Source organism: Sebastes fasciatus, chromosome 12 (genome assembly GCF_043250625.1).
Source record: "Sebastes fasciatus isolate fSebFas1 chromosome 12, fSebFas1.pri, whole genome shotgun sequence".
Lineage (NCBI taxonomy): Eukaryota > Metazoa > Chordata > Actinopteri > Perciformes > Sebastidae > Sebastes > Sebastes fasciatus.
In genome coordinates this window covers 20,632,394-20,654,258 of record NC_133806.1, presented here as the reverse complement: position 1 = coordinate 20,654,258, position 21,865 = coordinate 20,632,394, and the positions used below count along the sequence as shown (strand labels likewise).

Below are 21,865 nucleotides of genomic sequence, written 5' to 3'. Positions count from 1 at the left end.
AACAGCATGTCCTAAATTATAAAGGGAGGACATGGCGTGCCTGGATGAAATGTTCGATATTCAATCGTTCTAATAGTTTCTCGCTGAGCAAACATCTGAATCTTGTGTCTCTGCATTAAATGTGAGAACAAAGACGAAAAGGCAAGTTATTTCTTCAGCAGCCTCCCTTGGGATAGCATGTTTTATTACATTTTTGCAGTGTCCAGACACATTGCAGTGGGGAGAGAAACAATCCAATCAGTGAAAAACACATGATATACACAGTTTCTGATGGGACTCTAAGGCATTAAAGAGTCATGAGTTCCATTTAAGAAATGTCTTAAGACATGAAATATCATTCTAATAGGTGAAAAATTAAAAGAAATAATTTTTGCCGTAGACAAATCAGGATTATAGTGGATCATTTCTGCCCACATGCCAAACACTCCACATTGAATCTGGAGCACTAAGCCAAAATCTATTTTTTAGCAGAACATAATCATGTTATTTCAAAATTCTTCCTCAATGAGACATAATTTAGAGAGGAACATAATCAAAATATTAAAAGTAAAAAAATGCACAATATGAACCAGAAGCTGTACATAAAACATTTCTTTTGACAAACTGTCTAAACATTCAAACATAGTATCTCTACTAGGCATCTAATTTGCTTTAAAATATGTACTTACCCAATTTGTTTTGAAAAAAAAGAGGAAAAAAAACATTAAAAAAAACAAACCTTTTTTACCACAGTGAGTTGAACTCAAGACTAATAAATTCCCACCACACGCATTTCAAGCTTAAAAAACGGAAACAAATCATTAAAAAAATTAATCAAAAGTTTTTTGTTTTTTTTACAAATAAACTATGTTTTGTGGCAAAGGGTGAAATAGATTACATTTGGTTAGTCAATTTAAGAGATGCGTCTGTTTATCCAAAATTTCAACAGTTCATAATCAAACTCAACTTCAAATCCAAAACTTGCTAAAACATTATTTTTAAAACCATTCCAAACTCTGAAGCAATCATCAGGAGCATCAGCTAAAAGAGAAAAAAAAGGACAATTCCTGACTAAAATCTTCAAAAACCATACACTTTCTGCAAGGTCCCCATGTCTCAATTATCTCTTTGCACTTGGGTTTTCAGGCTTTTCCTCCGGGTGGCTTTTCTGGTGAGCTTTCAAGGTGCGCTCGCGGCCGAAGCTCTTCCCGCAGGTTGGGCAGGCGAGGCGGCCCACGGCGTGAGCCCGTGACATGTGGGCGTCCAGCTGCTCGGGACGGGCAAAGCTCTCTTCACATTCTTCGCAGGGATGGGCTTTCCGTGGGGCGTGTTTCTCCTTCTTGTGAGCACGGAGCTGAATCAATCCAGGGAACGCGAGGTCACATTCAGGACAGGGGTGCTGACGAGACGGAGGAGCGGCGTCCGCTTTAGGTTTCTTCTCTTTTGCTGCAGCCAGACTGTCATCCTCAGGACTCTTCGTATCTTCCGTTTCTGATTTCACTGCTGCTTTAGGAGGACGGCCACGCTTTGCTCCACCTGCTTTTCCTTTTTCCTCTGCTGGAGGTGCAGCCGGCACCGGTGTGCTGCTGGCCTTCACCACCGCCTCCTCGGGCACTTCTGCCTCGTCCTTCTTTTTCCGCTTTCCCTTTTTCTCAGCAGCTGCCGGGTCTTCAGCTTTGGCAGGCCGTCCTCGTTTCTTGACGGAAGAAGCGCTGCCGTTGCACTGCTGCCCTTCGGGGTACTTCTCCTGGTGCGCTATCAGCTCTGGTTCTGTTTCAAAGCCATTACCACACTTCTTACAGCGGTGGGTTTTCGTAGAGTCCTCCGGCTGTTCTGCGGCCTCTACCTCTGGGCGGGGATGCTGGGTCAGGCGATGAGTACGCAACAGTCCAGCACTTCGGAAGGTTTCATTGCAATCTTTACATACCATCTGTTTCTCTGGACACACCTGTCTTCTGTGGGCTGTTAGCTGCAAAGGTGAGACGTAAAAAAAACAACATTTAGTATGAACCAGAATGAGGTAAATCTTGGTTTTGGCATTCATGGTGGCATTTAGTTTTAATACTGCCAGGGCCGATTATTTTCAAGCACAAACATTATACTCACTTCAGAGAACGTTTTAAAGCACTCCTGGCAGTGCACGCATTTGAAGGGTTTGGCGTCCTTGCTGTGTGTTGGCTGGTGCTGTGTCAGTTCCTCAGATGACAGAAATGATCGGTCACACACATAGCACGTGAACAATGTGTTTCCCTGTGAAGAAATAAAAGGGCCAAAGTTAAAATAATTCCAGACCAAGAACTACTTGTAAAATGTTAAACCCAAGTTTATCAGATTCACTTTATTCGCCAAGGAAAATTGAGGTGCAGGAGTTTGTCTTGGGTGACTGATAACTGAAACAGTAACAATGTAGAAATTGTATAAGCTCTATATACGGTGTGCATCTCTGACGAATACACTAAAGTAAAATGAAGCTTAACTCAATATATATATATACATTTAAATAAACACAAATCTCAATTTCACTAAATAACTTACTCAAAACACAAGCTCATGTTTTCTTGCACTACAATGCCATTAACTTTCCACTAATATAAAGGATAAAAGACTATGACAAATTGTACCTTTAATTTAGTGTGGGAAAATTACTAGAAAATAATGTGTGCCTAAAGCATAACAAAATCCTGCTTCATTAACTATTTGAGTACCTGCAAGCACAGGAAAACAACATAAAGATCATAAAAAGCAGTGTCATCATCATCACGTAGGGTTGACAACAGATTGCTTATGAAAATCAGTCATAAATATCAATTAAAAGTATATTTATATGCAGGGGAATTTTCCATTTCTATTGATTGAATGAACTGCTATTGTGAAGCGTACCTGCTGAAGCTGCTGCTTGTACTCTTCCCGGTGGCTCTTCTTCATATGCCTTTCCTTGGCTTTGGCACTGCAGAAGGTGATGAAGCACTGGAAACACTGCAGGTTTTCATGCTGGTCTGGAGGGACAGGAGGAGATCATGCAAAGACAAAGTTAATCTTTCAGTGACTTTTCAGCAAATGGCGTTAAAAAGTTGTGACCATTATACCACTTACAGGATTGAACGGCTGGTGCAGGAGGTCCATTCAAAATGACGGGTTTGTATGGTACTGCTGGCTTTGCAGGGGGAGCTTCAGGAGGTGGATCTGGCAACCCTCCCATCACTATCTCCTCTATGTTCAAAATACCCGACTCCATCCTGCCTGGTATACTGGGTGCTCTCAACAGGCAACTCACAACAAAACCTTCCTAGATGCAATTAAAGAACAAGGCAGAAACAAAAAACAGAAAGTGAGGTTACACATCACGTGGAAATAACAGCAGTTTTGGTTAAAAACAGGACCACAACACTGTGATAACTAACGCTTGGACTCTAACCACTGGTGCACTTTACACTACAGATCCTATATACCACTTTATAGACTGCACATATGTGAATATTACATTTATTTATTTATTGACGGACTTCACACACTATGTTCACCCATTCATTCTGTATCTTTTATATCTCTATTACTGTTATTATCATTTTTGTATACCTTTACCTCTCCTGTGTTTCACTTTGTTTGCTGATGTTGCTGCTTTGACACCTGAATTTAATAAATGTTCATCTTATTTTATCTTAATCCCACAGATTGTGCTAAGAAACAGTTATGATCAACAGATGACAACGAACAAATAATTCAGCTGATGTCAAGCTGTGAGGGTTAGGTAACGATTTATAGGAACCACAACGTTTATAGTATAAGGGTTATTTGTCTATTATAATATTACAAATAATAATAATAAACTTTATTTGTATAGAACCTTTCCAAACATAATTACAAAGTGCTTTAAATAAGTTAAAATAGTGCAAAAACATCAAGATAAAAACAATACAGAATAAAAACATAAGCCAAAATAAAATGTTAAACATAAGACTTTTATACAAAAAGTCAACAATAATGAAATTTAAAACAAGGGATTGCTATAAAAAGTCATAAACATCAATTAAAAGTATATTTATATGTAGGGGAATTTTCCATTTCTATTGATTGAATGAACTGCTATTGTGAAGCGTACCTGCTTCAAAGGTCTATTAGACTATTAGTCCAGTTAACACAGAAAGTCAGGTTACACATCTCGTGGAAATAACAGCAGGTTTGGTTAACAACGGGACCATAACACTGTGATAACTAACTAATCCCACACATTGCGATAAGAAACACCGGACACAAATATAATACCAATATCATGTGCAATACTACTTTTTACATTCTCACTGTTCATTGTGTGCAATATTAATGTCCAACATTACTTATTTTTCTGTTTGTTAGCTTACTTTACCCTTTTTATGTTACTTATCTTATCTTATTTACTCATTTTACTAAATGTATCTTACTTAATGTTATTCTATTATTAAGCACTGGTGCTAGAAATAGTACTTTTTTACTTATACACTTGAACTTGTTGTAGTTTGTTGTATTTTTGAGTAATCTCTGGCACAAGACTTTCCTTCTGGATTGATAAAGTTATATCTGATCTTATCTTATCTTATCTTAAGAAACAGTTATGTTCAACAGATGGAGCACACCATTTAGCTGATGTTAACACCGATGTATAAGAACCCCAGCCTTCATAGTATGAGAGTTATATGAGTGTATTAGTGCAGTTATCTCATAACAAGCTGTTTGTGCTCATGCTGGCTCTCTGACGTTACGTTGCCTCCTTTAAGGCCGCTAGCTAAAGCTAACTAGCGCCATAACAGCGTCCGAGCATCCGGCCACCAGTTGACGGGTTAAAAACACCTTTACGGGTATATATGGTAAACGCTAATAATGCACAACATGTTTTAGTGTAATTTAAGTACACGTGGTTAACGCAAATGATAAACTAGCAGGTATACCGAGCGCGGCTAACGCTAAGCTAACTAGCATGCTAAGCTAGCTAGCATGGCGCTAACAACACCAGGCTGTCATTCAAACGGGACCGTGCAGACTTCACGGTTCCGTTTCACACATCACGGTTTAACGCGTTGTTTACACACTGCCGCGTGTCAACACGGTGCACGGTGATACGTGCAGTAAACTGTTTAGATAACGTGTTTATAGAGAGGAGGAGAGGTTTACCTGCTGGGTAGCCGCTCTCTGGTGGTTGGTGGCTGTTAGACTGAGAGTTTGACCTCAGTAGAAATACAACACATAGAACAGATCAGATCAGATCACACGCTGACTGCTTCCTGCTCTGCTTCCTCTGACTGCTGACTGCTGAGAGAGAGCCGCGGTACAGCTAAGATGGCGGCCGGGCAGTCTGCAGTGTTCACACCGTTTCTCTTCACACATGAAGGGCTCAGCAACCTGCAGCTACTGTTCATAAATACATAATGAATATAACAATATATAAGTAAATAGATAATAATAATTATCTTAATACAGGGCTCAGCAACCTGCAGCTACTGTTCATAAATACATAATGAATATAATAATATTTAAGTAAATCAATTATAATAATTATCTTAATACAGGGGTCAGCAACCTTTATTATCAAAGGAGACAATTTAGGCAAAAAACAATAAAATAACATTTGCTGTGAGGTATGGGGCCACATTGAGGGGGAAACAATTTAGATTTTGAGAGTAAAGTCATAACTTTACAAGAAAAAAAGTCGTAATATTACGAGAATAAAGTCATAACTTTATGAGAAAAAGTCAAAATATTACGAGAAAAAAAGTCGTAATATTACGAGAATAAAGTCATAACTTTACGAGAAAGAAGTCGTAACATTACGAGAAAAAAAGTCGTAATATTACGAGAATAAAGTCATAACTTTATGAGAAAAAGTCAAAATATTACGAGAAAAAAAATCTTATTACGAGAATAAAGTCATAACTTTACGAGAAAAAAATAACACGTAAAATTACTACTACTATACTACTATACATATATATACTAATATTATGACTTTATTCTCGAAATCTCAGATTTATTTATTTTTCCCTCAATGTGGCCCTAATACTCCGTCATACCGTCGTACATTAGACCTACAACAATGATAAATAAAAATGAAAATGTAAACAAAAAACAGTAATTGATTTCTACTAATGTTTGTATAAATCCACAGGGAGCCAGTGGAGAGGAGCTAAAGAGCCACAGGTTAATGCTGACCCCTGGTTTAGACTAAAACATTCAAATATAAAAAAAAATAAGCTAGTCAAGCTGTTCAAACAGATGTTGCCACATCTGTTAATATACTGTATTATTGTAATAAAATGATGTAGAAACTCACAACAGGACAGTTATATGTGTATGAACATGGATTTGAACTCACCTCCTCTTCTATTCAATCTGGTTCTATGGTTGATCTACGTCATATGACGCGAAACAATTTGAAATTGCTTGTTTTCATTCACTGTTAACTTCAGTGTTTAGTTCACCTTGTTTATAATAAACACAGAGGGATAAGTTAGTACAGCCGAGAGTCTAAATTGTAGCCTATTTTACAAAGTCAACTTCTCACTTGTCTCAAGGTTCTGAAGTCCAATTTTTAACTGTTTGTACAATGTTCTCTGAAATGATATCAGTAGTATTCTGTATAACATATCTCTGCATAGGAGTACGTGTATATATTCAATTTAGAGTTATTTCTATTATTATAATACTTAAGTAATTGTATACTGTTATTGACATTATACACTAGAGCAGGGGTTAGCAACCTTTACTATCAAAAGAGCAATTTTAGGCAAAACAAAATAAATAAAAATCTGTCTGGAGCCGCAAAACATTTGCAGTGAGGTATGGGGCCACATCGAGGGAAAAACAAATCTAAGATTTTGAGAATGAAATCACAACTTTACGAGAAAAACAGAAAAAAACAAGTAGAATTACTACTACTATACATATACAAACTAATATTATGACTTTATTCTCATAATACTATTACTTTTTTTCTCGTAAATTTCTGACTTTATTCTCATATTACGACTTTTTTTCTCGTAACATTACTACTTTATTCTCTTAATCTCTGATTTTTTTTTTTCCTCAATGTGGCCCTAATACTCCGTCGTACCATCGTACCATCGACCTACAACAATGATAAATAAAAATGCTCTGGTAAAAAAAAACATAAGCCCACCCAGGTACATTCTGGTCCTGCCTACCTACATATATAACCTCGGGTGTCCACAGTGTTACCAGATTCAGAAACAAAAAAATCAAAAATACTTATTTACGCCAAAGCTAAATATACTAATCAAGAAAAATAATTACACTAAACAAATAACTAGCAAAAGAAAACACTAGCAAACATCTATAATAATAATAATAAAAAAAATACTTATTAGTAAAACAACTAAATAGGCCTACTAACAACAAATAACATACAGTAGCTCCTACAATTATTAATACTGTGTTAGCCAATTCTAATTTCTTTATGCTGTGTATTACTGGTTTAATCTATACAAGTGCACCATATTTGATCTAAACTGATGTGGGTAAAAATAAAGCAAGTTGTTCTCTGAAATGATATCAGTAGTATTTGGTATAACATATCTCTGTATGAGTATGTGTATATATTCAATTTATAGATATTTCTATTCTACAATCATCTTAGTGATTTTCATCACCAATGCACAGTATCAATACATATTGGAGATTATTGGACAGTAGGAGAAGCACACACATAAATAATAAAATGAATGATGGCTGAATTCCATTTAGCCGCTTCAGTTTCAGGGTTATTGTGCACGCTGCCGGCTCGCTGTCACGACTCACTTGAATAGAACAGAGCCATTGTTAATGTTATTATCAAAAAGTCAGAATGTCTGCTGTGAAAAAGGTGTATTGTGCAAACATTTGTCGGCAGAGTTAAAAAAAAAAGAAGCAACAATGTGTTTTTTCATCTGTCTTTTATTGTTTTCTGAAATTCAAATAAATAATGTTTAAATTCATAGAGCTAAAAACGAGCTCATCATGGAATGTAAATTCAGCCAGGTAGAAATAAATAGTAAAAAAGAATCATGGTAATTGCAATGTCAAAAATCATATTTTGTGCTTCTTTTTTTTGAAGCACAAAGTGTATGGCTATGCATATTTTTTGACATTTCCTTCGGAAGACAATTTCATTTTTACACTTGCTTAATGAAATACACATCACAAAGCATTTGCTTTTCAAACACAAATAATCCTTCAAAAGAATGCCACCGCCAGTGAAAGGCATCATGGACAAGTTTTAAGGACAGAGGAGATAATTCTATTTCTTGCTGGGTTTTCATACACCGAAAAGGACATTTACATTCTAAATCAGAAAGCAAAATGTTGAGAAATAAAGGGTAAACTCTGAAGTGGACGCTACTCTTCTCCCAAAGTCCCTTGATTATGGAAATTCAAAAAGCAGTTGTGGTTGCGTGAGATACAAAGAAAGACGCAGCACTTAAGGCATAGCACTCGAGATGTTCTCTGACAGTCCCCAAAGCGACACCTTCCTCCTTCTCCTTCCCCGAGCTGCTCTGGCCAGTGGCCTGAACCGTCGTACCGCGTGGCTGCGTCGGGCATAGGACTCTCCTCCACCAGGCCTGGATTGGGGGTTTCATTTGTTGCATGAGCCTTCTCTTTGGGGGGTTGAGGAGGAACTGAGTCCTGGGTATCAGAGCCGCTGGAGCGGATCAAAACCTTGGACACCTCCAATCTGAAGGCCATGAGAGTCAAAGGTGCAGACGCTGTCCCGTGATCCTGTCTGTATAGGAGCCAGGAGTTGACCAAAGCCAGATCTGTTAGGTACCAGAGCACCGCCTGAGGCCAGCAGGTTGGGGCCGAGGCGGTGAGAGGGATGGAGTAAAGATTCTGCAGATCTCTGTTGAGGTGAGCGGACATCTGGGCCTTCTCAAAGTTGTCAATGAGTGACGCCATGTTCCTCTGGCCGTTTCCCGCCGTAGAAAGTATGAAGCCACAGTGTGATCTGCGTAACATCAGCTTCCCGTCTGAGCTTACGAACTCATCTCCGATCTGTCCTCGGGCTCCTCCGACCCGTCCTGCGCCGTGAACCCCAGCGGCTAACAGACGCTCCAGCATAGCAGGCGTGGAGAGTTCCTGTTTGCAGAGAAACACCATGCTACCTTTGGGGACCATTTTTTCGACAGCATCTTCTTTGCCGGACAGACCCAACTTGAGATCCACATGTAAGAGCAAACCGCCGAATCCAATTAATGTAGTGCAATAAAGAGACAGTTTCTTATTGTTCATCTTCCCAGTCAAAGGAAGTGGATATTGGTCAACCGCGTAATCACCCTCTCGTCTCAGTGACTGGCACCCGGCTTTGAAACGGCACAATAACGGCAGAGCCCTCCACAGCGGATCAGTCTGTGTTTTTGAACTGTTGAGCTCATTTGGCATCTGCCCGTCACTATACTGACACGTTTCACTTTGCCTGCTTGAGAGAGTTTCACCTCGCTGTGCATTTTGAAAGTCACCATCATGTCTTGTTCCCTGAACGTTACTGCTGACTGGATCCTTCGCAGGAGAGGCAAGCTTCAACATGCGAGACAGCTCGAGGAAACGGGGAAGCGGCATGGCTTCTGCAATCAAGGGCACCTTAGTCAAGTCTTCCCAGTAGAGCCTCGGACTGGGAAACTGAAAAATAGCAAGAGACCAAATAAATTTTTAGTGGTCTTGCGTCTAACTAACATAGCCAAGTAAACATTCAAAATACGGAGCACAAACCTTTAAAGTTCCCATTGCGATGTGGATCCCAACAAACTGTGCAACCTCTCTGGCTGTGACAGGTTTGGGCATGTTGGAGAGTTTATTTGTGCAATTGGCAATTTCTTCCCAGGTATCCCATCCAAAGTAGTTGGAGAAGTAGTCGATGGGGTCTCTGGTCCTGTTTTCCTCTCTTGGTGCTTGGAGCTGGCTCGTTGAAGTTGGCAAACTAAGGGAGAAAAAGAAAAAAAACAACACGACACATAAACATAATTTCTGCAGTATGACAAAACTATTGAATCTTAAGAAAATAGACAATTTTTGTTTTTTTGAGGACTAAAAAAAATGAAGATGTACTGTACTTTTGTGACATTTCATCTGGCGGCTGTGCGCTGTTTGTTTGGTTCTTGCAGAAATAGGCCATAACTTGTGCTTCTGAGTCAAGTTGAGGATCAGATAATTCAAAATCACCCACATCCTCTTCATCAGAACTCTGGAGGAGAAAGTCCCGGAGGTCTGGTGGATGCTGCAACTCGGCATCTGCCTCAGCTGAAAGATCAGATTATATACAGAAGAGTTATCTACAGTATGATCAACATTTTTAATAATAGTGTAAGGACTTTAAGCAAGTAGCTACAAGTACAGGTCATTTTCAAACAGAAAACAAACCTTGTCCATCTGCAAAGTCACCGGCCCTCGGTTCTGACAATAGTCCTCTCACTCTCATTTCCTGGTAGTCTGGTGTAGAGTGGCTCCCTTCATCTGTTGTTAAGAGATTCAACATTAAAATCTTCCTATAATCTTTTGGTAAAAGGAGAATATCACTGGAAAAGGCAATGACTCACTTAAATTACTATCTGTTGCTGTATGTTCTGTCTGCGGAGCATCCGTTGTTAAACTCCCACTGTTGGTCTGAACAGCTCCGAGCAGAACCTCCCTCTCCTCCTCCTTCACCGGGTAGAAGATACACTGGTTGGTGTTGAACTCAGGCGTGACGCAACCCTCGTCCATCGTCGTCTCCCCACTCTCCATTACTGAAAGCAAAAAGCCAAAAACATCTATCTCTGAAAAGATAAAGCCCTTTACAGATTGTCAATGCAGTGCATAAAGTGGGTTTACCACCACATAGGCCTATTTAACTTAACTTTTTTTTAGGTTTTTATATCATTCTGTAGCTTCCCAGTGGTGTTTCTTTATGTATACAAATCCAAACATTTATATCTTGGTCAAAGTATATATGTTTTAGCATCAAAATGTTATTTTCCAAAGCCCTCCTAAAAACTTTTTGCCATGTGACCTGACGTAGGCTTCTGCATGATGATGTTTGACATACATATACATATATTTTGTATCCATAGTCCGTGTAGATTACCTACAATAAATCAGATGGCGTTCGGCACGCTCCCAGTTTGAAGAAGCAGACCGGAGTACTGGCACGGAGGCTAAGCAATGTACTACTGTGCACTCACCACCTTACTTTGTATCCAAAAGTCACACAATAGCACAAACAAACAAACTGATTGCTGCAGCGGTAGATCAGCAAGTCCCGTGTTCTGCAAGTTTAAAATTACTGTTTTTGTGAATGGAGTTTGGTCTAGTGGCCTACACTTAAACTGATAGAGTTTTTTTTAGGTGGTTAAAATACGTTTTTCTGCCGCTTTACCTCGCCGTCAGACGGCCCTTTCCAACGGGGAACTGAAGCCGTTATATCGCTCTCTTCCAAGCCACCAGACTCCATTCACAAAAACAGTAGTTATACCTAGCAGAACACGGGAGTATACATAAAACCCCGCTTCAAATATCCGAACTAACCCTTTCAGTTATTTCCAAACTTTGCACAGCTAACTTTGACTCAGCTAGTGCTAGCGTTCACATTATTCATAACCCTATTGATTGAAATCTTGTATAATACATCTCTTCCCTTTGTATGAGATTAATGTATTTTGTAAATGGTCCCTGACAAATTTAATAATAATAATAATAATCTTCCAGTCTATGGCACATACATGAGTGATATTGATCTTCTCATTGAACTCTCAGGAAGAAAGCAAATAATCACATTTCCCCAAATGTTGAATTTGTAATAAAATGTGGTGCAATACGTACGTGGACTGGAGGTGTTTTCATTGTTGACTGGCTCCACATTCCATCGGATGTGTCTGCTGCCCGGCGTGGCCTGGGTCTCGTTCAGCACGAGGCTGCTCTCCTCCTTCACCAGAACCGTCCTTATATCACGATGGTGGTGCTGCGGTTGCACACTGGCACTCTGTTTGTTTTGACAGGTAGGTGCAACCAGTGGTGGATCTGAGATGTTCTCTTCAACCTTGATCTCCTGGCTCCCGAGGGCTTCATTCTCAGCAATGCTGTCCAAACCCTGGAACAAAAACAAATGTAAGTTTACAATGTTGCATTCATTTTTCATAGTTAGTGTATGGTATTTGTTGGTACAATTGGCATCTCACCTGTGTGCGATTGATCCTCGATGTCATCAGGCACGGCTCCTCGTCAGCAGTCACTCTCTGTCCAGAGGCGATGAACTTCTCAAGTATGATGTCTGGAGACTGGTCAGACTCCCTGTCGTGTTCTTCTCCTCTGTGCAGTCTTCTTGGATTCATTACCTTCTCAACACTAGGGGTAACCGACTCCAGCTCAAACACGACTTGCTCTTCAGAAGATGCCTCTAATGTAGAGGACATGGAAGGCAAAGATGCGACAGGAGCAGTAGCTTTGTTGGCTTCAGGACTTGTCTCTGGCTTAGAAGTCTTTTTGCCGGTCTCGCCTTCGTCATTCATTTCTGAATCAGAGCTGATGGGACGTCTTTCGTAAACTACCTGACATCCATCCTGTTCTTTCTCCGATTCTGCTCCTCTGGCGGTATCTCCAACTGAAACTCTCTTTGATATCGTGTCCCGTTTTAGACGTCCTGTTCCTCTTCTCCTACCCCTTGTAGCATTCCTCGAAACAGCTCCTTTCCCTCCTTCTCTTTTCTTCTGGACTAACAGTTCTTCCTCCTCTTCTTTGATCTCCACTTGATGAGTGGAGCACGACACAGTGTGCGAAGTTAGGCTTCTTCCAGTTGTTGTTTCATTACTATCTTGCCCAGGTAGTTTGTCAGTGCTTCCACTTTCAGAATTGCAGGTTCCACTTGATTCATTTTGGGGGACAGTGTCTTCATGAGGGGTTGATTCATCTCTCTCATTCTGCTCCCCAACAGTGACTATCTCGAGATGTAAATCCTCCTTGATGTCTTCATCCGTGGTACCCTGGACTTCAGACTCGGAGCTCAGATTCCTCGGGATACCTTCTTCTGGCTTGTCCCCAGCTGATGCCAAAGGCTCTCCTGTCTCCGAACTCTTTGTCTGAGTAGAGGCACTTAAAGGGGGTTTAGATGTGAAGTTTGGAGGGGTCTCACTGGTTTTCATTTGATCAGATGGTGAGTGAACTTCTGGAGAGGTATGAGATTGATCACCTGCTTGTGTTCCAGCCTTATTTTCATAGGCACTCGCTTCAACATCTGAGGGTGGAACAGGTAAGGATGGGGATGGAATCAAAGCTGGAAAAGAGACACTTCGCTCTCTCTCCTCTAATGCCATCTCTGCAATCTCAGGCTCAGTATCCCAGTCTGTAGCAGCATTCATAACCCCAACAACCGTGTCATGCTGTTTTGGAAGCTGGTAAAGATCCAACCTGGAGACGCCTTCAAAGATGTTCCCATTGGTGTAAGTGAGACCAGGACTCTCTACGATATGCACCAACGCCTTGTGCTTCTGAAGGGACGAGACTTCGCTAAATCTTTGCCCACATTCCTTACACTCTAAGGCACGCTTGGAATGAGAAGTTATCACTCCTTCGGTCTCTACTTTGGGGGAAGATTTACGTTTCCTTGTGGTCTTTGGCTTGGCGGCCAGCGTCTCAGGTGTTTGACGGGAAACCTGTAGCGAGGACAACAACGAAAGAGCTTTCTGGCTCTTTTTGGGTCTTCCTCCTTTTTTCTTACTTTCTGCTTCACTTATTGAATGTTTGAGTTTGTTGTCTTTACTCTGTTGGGACGTTGTTTGGGCCTCCTGAGGTGAAGCCTCCTGTGTCTGGCTTGATGCCTTTGAAGGGTCTAACTTGTAAACTTTCAGTTGAGGCTGTTTATGACCTTTCAGTAGAAGTAGTGCGTCTTGCGTTATTTGTGGTCCAGGTATGTCTGCGCTTGTTTTTGGATTGACTTTTTCCTCTTTTGCCAGGTTTTTCTTTCGCTTCCCATCCTTTGCATTCTTGGGCTGATCTTTTCGCATTATTTTTGTTTGTTTTTTCTTTTTAAATACAGGCGAGGCTACAGTTGTGTGCTCACTTATGGGCGTCACACCCTCCCTGGCCACTTCTTTTTGCTTTTTATTTTTCTTTTTTCTTGTATCCCCTTTGATTTTTTGGACTTGTGGGTCCTGGGTTGATGAAGGTGATTTTATTTCGGGGGTTGATAACAAATTTCCCAATTTCTTGTCCCTTTTTCCCTTTCTTCCCTTCTTCTGTAACGGTGCCTTTTTCTCTGAGAGATTTGTTGTTTTACCTCTTATCCCTTCTTCCCGCATTGGCTGACACTGCTGAGATGGCTTCTTCTGTTTCTTGTTTTTCTTCTCTTTGCTTTGTGGACCAAATTTAACAACAAGGCGAGACTTTTTTGTTCTTTGCCGTTTGGCAGGTGTGGCATCAATTTGTAAATCATCATCGTATATGGATCCGACCAGTTCTTGCATATATCCTTGAAAGATAAACGCCCTCGTTGGCTTTCTTTTCCGCACTTTCACCAGTTCTTGAGCCGACATTACATTTACGGGTAACTCTGACATCTGTGGCACCTGCTTGGTCTCTAAGTGTGATGGAACCTCTTCTTTAGCAGGCGGATCGTCTACTTTAGACAGGTTCTCCACCTGCTCCTGACCCTCTTTGCCATCTACCAGCAATTTCTCAGACGGTTCTTGTTCAGCTTTTTCCAGTGTCTTTTGTGGTGCAGCTCCATCCATCACAGGGTGGCCCTGATCTAGACTTAATGTTTGCATCTGTGAACCAACCTCTTCTTTGAGATTACATTCAGATTCTCTTGTCGTTTGTGTGAGCGTGTCTGGTGGAACAAAAGGGCAGGACGGAAGGCCCTGTTGCTCTGTTTGTAAAGGTGTCAGCTCCAGCTCAACTGTAGTCATAAGTGGTGGGGCTGACAGGCTGCTCTCTTGCGCATCTAATAAAACCTGATCTGCAGTCTTCTCCAGGTCAGTGGTTGGTACCAGAGAGGAGGACGGGATTTCATTTTGTTGCACAGTTTGGGATTCTTCCAACTCCACAGTTGGTATGAGTTCTAATATGACTGTTTCCTCAAGGTTTTGCTCTTCTTCATTCTGACAAATAATTTGATCCATAGGATCAGACTGAATTGCACTAATGTCGGGCTGTTGAAGGATCTGATGCATCACCTCTCCCTCAGATCTCTCTGTATGTTCAGTCTGAACGTATCTTAGCTCTATATTTTCACCTACTGCTAAGTGGGAACCTAGTTCTGAGAAAGAGGGGTTTTCCAACTGTCCATCTGGCGTAATAGGTTCCAGTATAATTGTTTGCTCCATTGAATCACATGGGTTATTTGAAGGGTCCAAATCAATTATCCTCGAGTCCGTCTGTTTCAGTCCCATAAAATCTATCTGTGGTGGATTGAGATTCAAGTTCACTGTTTCTGCCAGTTGCGATATCTGCTGCACTTCCAGTGGCAGAGCATGAGGTGGCACCTGCCCCAATATGACAACTTGGTTTACTTTCTGCACATTTCCCAAAGATTCAATAAGCCTGCGAATCTGCTCTGTGTCAATATTGCCATCAACTTTTTGCAGAGGTCCATTGGGCCCCATCTGTAGTAACGCAGATTGACAAATAGATATTGGAGTTATGATGGGTATACTTTGTTTCACTTGCTGCCCAGCTGGGAGGGCCTTACTGGCTGCAGCAGGCAACAGGTTGTGCTTAGTTTTCATGTGATGTAGCCGCGTCTTGGTACTCTTGAAAGTGGCCTTGCATACAGAACAAGGATACTTTATTGGAGCAGCACCTAAAGACAGTAAAGGAAGACAGTTGTGATGCATTGTAGTAAATCATGTTAAGCACAAACTATGTCCTAAACCTGACAGATATAGTTTGTTTTCTACAATTTTATAATTTTTAAAGATGCACCGATATGGAATTTAGGAGCCGAAAGATAAAAATGTGAAGAGGACAATAATTATAATTTTTTTTGTTTATCATTTAAGATTATTTTTCTAATACAACAGCAATATTTGGAGCGCTTTCACCATCCCTAGAATAAATAATACATTCACTTAATAATAACCTTAGTTTTTTTTTAAGTAGACTAATTAATGCCAGGGATTATGTAATTTTTTATATGTATGTATTGGCTACAAAGACATTAAAATCATTTCACATACTACACTTTGTACTGATATAAACTAAGCAACTCCACTGTATTATTGAAAGGCCACAAGAGCCCCTGATACATCAAGCATCCCTAATAATTGTATAATACTGTATCAGATGGCAGAGTCTAGAGATGCTTTAAACTAACTGCTAGAGTCAGCAGGTAAAATGTTTACCATGTCCACCCTCTTAGTTTAGCACATTAACATGCTAACATATGCTAATGAGCACTGTATGCAACAAGTCCAGCTGAAGATGATGGGAATGTCATTTGTTTTGCACGTATTTAGTCATGAACCAAAGTATTGGACAAATTGAAATTTTGACCTGATGATGGCGCTACATGGCAAGTTAAGGAATTAACAACATCATTACAATTAATCCTGAGGAGGACATGAATGTCTGTACCAATAGTTGTCAAGACATTTCCCTCAAAACCACAAAAGTCAATATCATGGTGGTGCAAGAGGAAAAGTCAGGGGATCCACAAAGTCATTGGAATTCATCCTTTGGGAACCATGGATGTCTGTACAAACTCTCATGGAAATCCATAGTTGTTGTAGATATTTCAGTCTGGACCGACAGACAAACCAACATTGTTATCCCTAGAGCCATATTGCTAGCATAGCTGTGTAACATGATAAGGCATCCGTAACAAGGACAATTTTTCTTACCATCATCTTTCTTCGGTTGTGCTTTAGCTGCGGCGTGTCCCCCATCTCCTTCAGCTCCCTCCGGCAAGTGTGACACCATATGTTTCTGCAGAGCTTTGGACATGGTGAACCTCTTCCCGCACTCCTTGCAGACATACGGCCTCTCTCCAGTGTGCGTGCGGCGGTGATACTTCAACAATGTCATTGTTTTGCACGGTTTGCCACAGTCAGTGCAGGCATAACCGTCCTGGCCAAAGTGAATTTTTTTATGATGGGTGAGCTCCGACGACTTTTTGAAGGCCAGTGCACAGATCGGACACTTGAAGGGTTTCTTCTCCGTGTGGGCTTTCTGGTGGACCATGAGCTCTGTGGAGTTTGTGAAGTGGCGGTCGCAAACGTAACAGGCGAAAAGGGCGTTCCTCAGTATGCACTGTTCATATTCCGCTGGGTGGCTCAGCTTCAGGTGACGCTCCTTGCTCTTGTGATCGCTGAAGATTATGTGGCACTCGATGCACTGCAGGGAGAGCTGAGACGCTGGAGGGAAACAGGGCAGGAGGGGGAGAAAGGTTACATGTAACATACATCCATATACTTAGAATAGAGGCAAGTATAAAGGTATATACAAAGTATAAAGGCTTGCAAAAAGAAAAAAATTTGGCTCTGGAGGCACCTTCATATAGTAAAGACACAGCAAATAAATGTGTTTCTCGGCAAAAGAAAGGTGAAAGGAGACCCTACGACTTCTACAACTTCCCCTTACCAGCAAGTAGGGATGCACCAATACTGAATCGGATATCGGGCCGATACTGACTCAAATAGCTGGATCAGGTTTCGGTGACAATGGAGACAATCTATTAAATTCAATTCTATGTTTATATACTATATACATTATATACTGGAATTTTAATTCCTGTTTAAGTTTTGACCAATATGTTGCTGCATTAAAAAGGCTTATAGCTGAATTGTAATCCCTGTTAATTTTGACGATGTTTTACCAAGTTGCTGATGTAAAATGTATTATTTCAATAATAAATACATTTATATATATATGTATTTATTGGTCACATTTTGTTTTACAAAGTTAGGAAAGCAATGTTTAAGTCAAGCCTAACATACAGACGTAGGCAAAGTTGTTGGTAACGTTCCGTTAAAGAGAGAAAAACCCACAATGGTCACTGAAATAACTTGAAACTGACAAAAGTAATAATAAATAAAAATTTACTGAAAATTAACTAATGAAAATCAGCTGTTGCTTTTGAATTGTGGTTCAACAGAATCATTTTAAAAAACAAACTAATGAAACTGGCCTGGACAAAAATGATGGTACCCCTAGAAAAGATGTAAAATAATTTGACCATAGGGACATGTTAAACTAAGGTGTGTCCTGTAAATAGCATCACAGGTATCTTCAAACTTGTAATCAGTCAGTCTGCCTATTTAAAGGGTGAAAAGTAGTCACTGTGCTGTTTGGTGTCATGGTGTGTACCACACTGAACATGGACCACAGAAAGCTAAGGAGAGAGTTGTCTCAGGAGATTAGAAAGAACATTATAGACCTTCATGTTAAAGGTAAAGGCTATAAGACCATCTCCAAGCAGCTTGATGTTCCTGTGACTACAGCTGCACATATTATTCAGAAGTTTAAGGTCCATGGGACTGTAGCCAACCTCCCTGGACGTGGCCGCAAGAGGAAAATTGATGACATATTGAAGAGACGGATAATACGAATGGTAACCAAAGAGCCCAGAACAACTTCCAAAGAGATTAGAGGTGAACTCCAAGGTCAAGGTACATCAGTGTCAGATCGCACCATCCGTCACTGTTTGAGCCAAAGTGGACTTAATGGAAGATGACCGAGGAGGACACCAAATCATAAAAAAGCGAGACTGGAATTTGCCAAAATGCATATTGACAAGCCACAAAGCTTCTGGGAGAATGTCCTTTGGACAGATGAGACAAAACTGGAGCTTTTTGGCAAGTCACATCAGCTCTATGTTCACAGACGAAGAGATGAAGCATACAAAGAAAAGAACACTGTACCTAATGTGAAACATGGAGGAGGCTCGGTTATGTTATGGGGCTGCTTTGTTGCATCTGACACAGGGTGTCTTGAATCTGTGCAGGGTGCAATGAAATCTCAAGACTATCAAGGCATTCTGGAGCGAAATGTGCTGCCCAGTGTCAGAAAGTTTGGTCTCAGTTGCAGGTCATGGGTCCTCCAACAGGATAATGACCCAAAACACAGCTAAAAACACCCAAGAATGGCTAAGAACAAAACATTGGACTGTTATGAAGTGGCCTTCTATGAACCCTGATCTAAATCCTATTGAACATCTGTGGAAGGAGCTGAAACATGCTGTCTGGAGAAGGCACCCTTCAAACCTGAGACAGCTGGAGCAGTTTGCTCACGAGGAGTGGGCCAAAATACCTGTCGACAGGTGCAGAAGTCTCATTGAGAGTTACAGAAATCACTTGTTTGCAGTGATTGCCTCAAAAGGTTGTGCAACTAAATATTAAGTTAAGAGTACCATCATTTTTGTCCAGGCCAGTTTCATTAGTTTGTTTTTTAAAATGATTCTGTTGAACCAAAATTCAAAAGCAATGTCTCATTTTCATTAGTTAATTTTCAGTGAATTTTTATTTATTATTACTTTTCTCAGTTTCAAGTTATTTCAGTGACCTTTGTGGGTTTTTCTTTCTTTAACGGAAGAGTACCAACAATTTTGCCTACGTCTGTAAATGAATGATCCCAGTCACTTCTACACAGTCAGGCACACAGCTTATTAATTAAACACTGGTATCAGATTGGTATTCAGTATCGGCCGATACCCATAGCCAAGGTATCGCTATCGGGACTGAAAAAGTTGGATCGGTGCATCCCTACCAGCAATATAACGCTGCATTCATTTATTGCCACACTTGGGAAACCACATCATTACTGTCCTCTGTGCTTTGGAGCCTGCAGTATAGTCAGACCAATACTGGATTTTTTTGAGGCAGATATAAAAATAAATATATAAGAGTGCTCTTGGACAAACACATAAATGTGCGTACCAATATTTATGCAATAAGCTCATATCGGTCAACGCATCAGCCCAGCCAAAATATTGGTCTAGCGCTAACCTGCAGTGTTTTGTTTGGCTGCTATTGAACACCAGAAATTATTAACTGTACAAGCTTAACTAAACTTGATCCTGTAGCAGTGTGGTAAAACAAAACTTAAAAAGCTTCTATCTTGTAAAACTACTCTATAAACATGACAGTGAGTTCCACAATAATATTTGCACACAGTTAATTAATAACTGAAGATGTTGTTTTTTTACAGAAGAGTATTGTGTATTTAACCTAAAATAACAGTAATAATCATCGCCACTGTGGAAACCACAGTATCTATTTACTGTGTGGACCGCCATATATAAACTGGGATTTGAGAAAACAGAAACTTCCAAGTACAAAATATGTCATAGTGGGGAGTGTGTAGTCCTAAATTAATAATCAAACACCAAACAGGTCTCTCAATCCTAGCCTGGTTCAGAAAGATATAACATAGAACAACACAAATATGAGGTAAAAGAAACACTCACATGTGAGAGGCATAACTAGTGGTTTGGTCATGTCCATTTTCAGAGGATCCACCATGGCCTTCTTGGAAGGAACGTATTTCCTCCCATCACGTACACCTTTGTCCGGTTTCTTTGCCTTTTGCTCATCACACCGAGAATTTGCATGTTTGTCAGGTGCCGGTTCTGGGGGGGCACTTGGCTTTGAAGCAGAGTCTGTCTCCGTCCCTGCAGTGATAACTGAGGGCTCTGTCAGTGGCTGGACAGCAGGCTTATTCACTGCCTGTGTGACTGCCATACTTGTTGCAGGTGTTTCTGCTGTTTGCACCCCCGTACCATTCTCCTGTGGCGTGCTTACTGTCTCTGGAGTAGCTGATTTATTCTCCTCCTCTTCTCGTGCATCTGGTTCAGTCTTTGCTGGCTGAACTTCAGGCTCGGTGTCCAGTGGTTGCACCGTGGTTGCTGTGGTCACAGAGTTAGGCCTGCTGTTTGACTGGGTCGGACTCTGCATGGCTGCCTGCCCTCTTTGGCTTCTCAAAAGCACTTGTTCATGTGTTTTCTATGAAATCAGGTGCCACACAGAAACACAGAAAGACTGTTAATTACATGGGTAAACCAGCACATGCATGCACACTTAACACATACATGCACACTTACTGGTATCTTCAGTAAGTGCATGTATGTGTTAATTACATGGGTAAAACAACACATGCATGCACACTTAACACATACATGCACACTTACTGGTATCTTCAGTAAGTGTGCATGTATGTGTTAATTACATGGGTAAACCAACACATACATGCACACTGACTGAAGATACCAAACAAAACAATAGCTTTCCATCATTCAACCGTATTTAACTGCTGAGTCTTTGCAGTGTTGGGTGTTTTAAGCAGTGAGCAGCAGACTTGTTATCTACAAGGCGACAGCTGGTGGAGCAGGAGATGAATAGGTTGGAAACATTTGTATTACAATAGAAGACCCACAGACATGGAGGGGGCAGCACTGGAGGCTGATTTAACCCAGATTCAACACTTTAATTTGTATGAATAGTGAAGGAATAGAGTGCTTTAACATGCTGAACCACCCCTCTATAATAATAACCACAGAAACACAGGTATAATGGCAGCCCAGTTAGCTTAAATCCACTGATTTGAGGGTGAAAATCAGGTTGCAATGGTTCGCATTTCCGACTTGTTACAGCGTCAAAAGAAGCTTCATATTCACTCGCTTTCTACCTCCTCTTGTTTAACTACACCCTGTATATCTGTATGCATGCAGGAGGATGTAGATTTAAGGTTACCTGAGACCGGGTCGTCCGCATCAAACATCTCCTCCTCCGCGTCGCTCCGCACAAAGACAACACTGAGGCGCCGCAGACACCGTGACGTCACGTTTTACCAGGGCCGCAGAGGATCATGGGAGTTGTGGTTTTTTCCCCCAACAATGAGTCCTCCACTCATCCGGGAGTGTTGTCCTCTCTGATAAAACACTAATCATTAGCATACTAACCGATAC

At 40.7% G+C, this 21,865-nt stretch overlaps 2 protein-coding genes across 4 annotated transcripts; both read right to left on the bottom strand.

Annotated features, from left to right (window-relative positions):
- Nucleotides 1-146: 146 nt before the first annotated feature.
- On the bottom strand, nt 147-5,232 carry znf576.2 (zinc finger protein 576, tandem duplicate 2). 2 transcript variants are annotated; one of them, XM_074654011.1, is made up of 5 exons: nt 5,125-5,232; nt 3,073-3,265; nt 2,860-2,975; nt 2,086-2,229; nt 147-1,948 (listed from the first exon to the last, which is right to left on the bottom strand). In XM_074654011.1, the coding sequence occupies exons 2-5, from the start codon at nt 3,212-3,214 to the stop codon at nt 1,100-1,102; spliced, it is 1,251 nt and encodes a 416-aa protein (XP_074510112.1). In that variant the 5' UTR covers nt 3,215-3,265; nt 5,125-5,232; the 3' UTR covers nt 147-1,099. The 2 variants fall into 2 exon arrangements, with proteins under 2 accessions (XP_074510112.1, XP_074510113.1); XM_074654012.1 differs by having other exon boundaries at nt 3,073-3,261; nt 5,125-5,229.
- A 2,649-nt stretch (nt 5,233-7,881) lies between these two features.
- Nucleotides 7,882-21,800, bottom strand: znf576.1 (zinc finger protein 576, tandem duplicate 1). Of its 2 annotated transcripts, XM_074654010.1 has the most exons (11): nt 21,651-21,800; nt 20,681-20,903; nt 20,369-20,572; nt 16,806-17,318; nt 12,150-15,766; nt 11,794-12,061; nt 10,533-10,721; nt 10,357-10,449; nt 10,050-10,236; nt 9,709-9,916; nt 7,882-9,618 (listed from the first exon to the last, which is right to left on the bottom strand). In XM_074654010.1, exons 1-11 carry the CDS (start codon nt 21,669-21,671, stop codon nt 8,341-8,343), a joined length of 6,801 nt encoding a protein of 2,266 aa, XP_074510111.1. In that variant the 5' UTR covers nt 21,672-21,800; the 3' UTR covers nt 7,882-8,340. The 2 variants fall into 2 exon arrangements, with proteins under 2 accessions (XP_074510111.1, XP_074510110.1); XM_074654009.1 differs by having other exon boundaries at nt 20,369-20,903.
- Between the last annotated feature and the right edge of the window lie 65 nt (nt 21,801-21,865).

What these genes read in the sequence shown, in the direction of transcription:
- znf576.2 (XM_074654011.1), bottom strand. Translation starts at nt 3,214, where the DNA reads ATGGAGTCGGGTATTTTGAACATAGAGGAGATAGTGATGGGAGGGTTG. An exon ending in TGCACCAGCCGTTCAATCCT is followed by an intron (nt 2,976 to 3,072) that starts GTAAGTGGTATA and finishes CTGTCCCTCCAG; the next exon opens with ACCAGCATGAAAACCTGCAG. An exon ending in GCTTTAAAACGTTCTCTGAA is followed by an intron (nt 1,949 to 2,085) that starts GTGAGTATAATG and finishes TCACCTTTGCAG; the next exon opens with CTAACAGCCCACAGAAGACA.
- znf576.1 (XM_074654009.1), bottom strand. Translation starts at nt 21,671, where the DNA reads ATGCGGACGACCCGGTCTCAG. An exon ending in TGCGGACGACCCGGTCTCAG is followed by an intron (nt 20,904 to 21,650) that starts GTAACCTTAAAT and finishes CTGATTTCATAG; the next exon opens with AAAACACATGAACAAGTGCT. An exon ending in ACTAGTTATGCCTCTCACAT is followed by an intron (nt 17,319 to 20,368) that starts GTGAGTGTTTCT and finishes GTTTCCCTCCAG; the next exon opens with CGTCTCAGCTCTCCCTGCAG.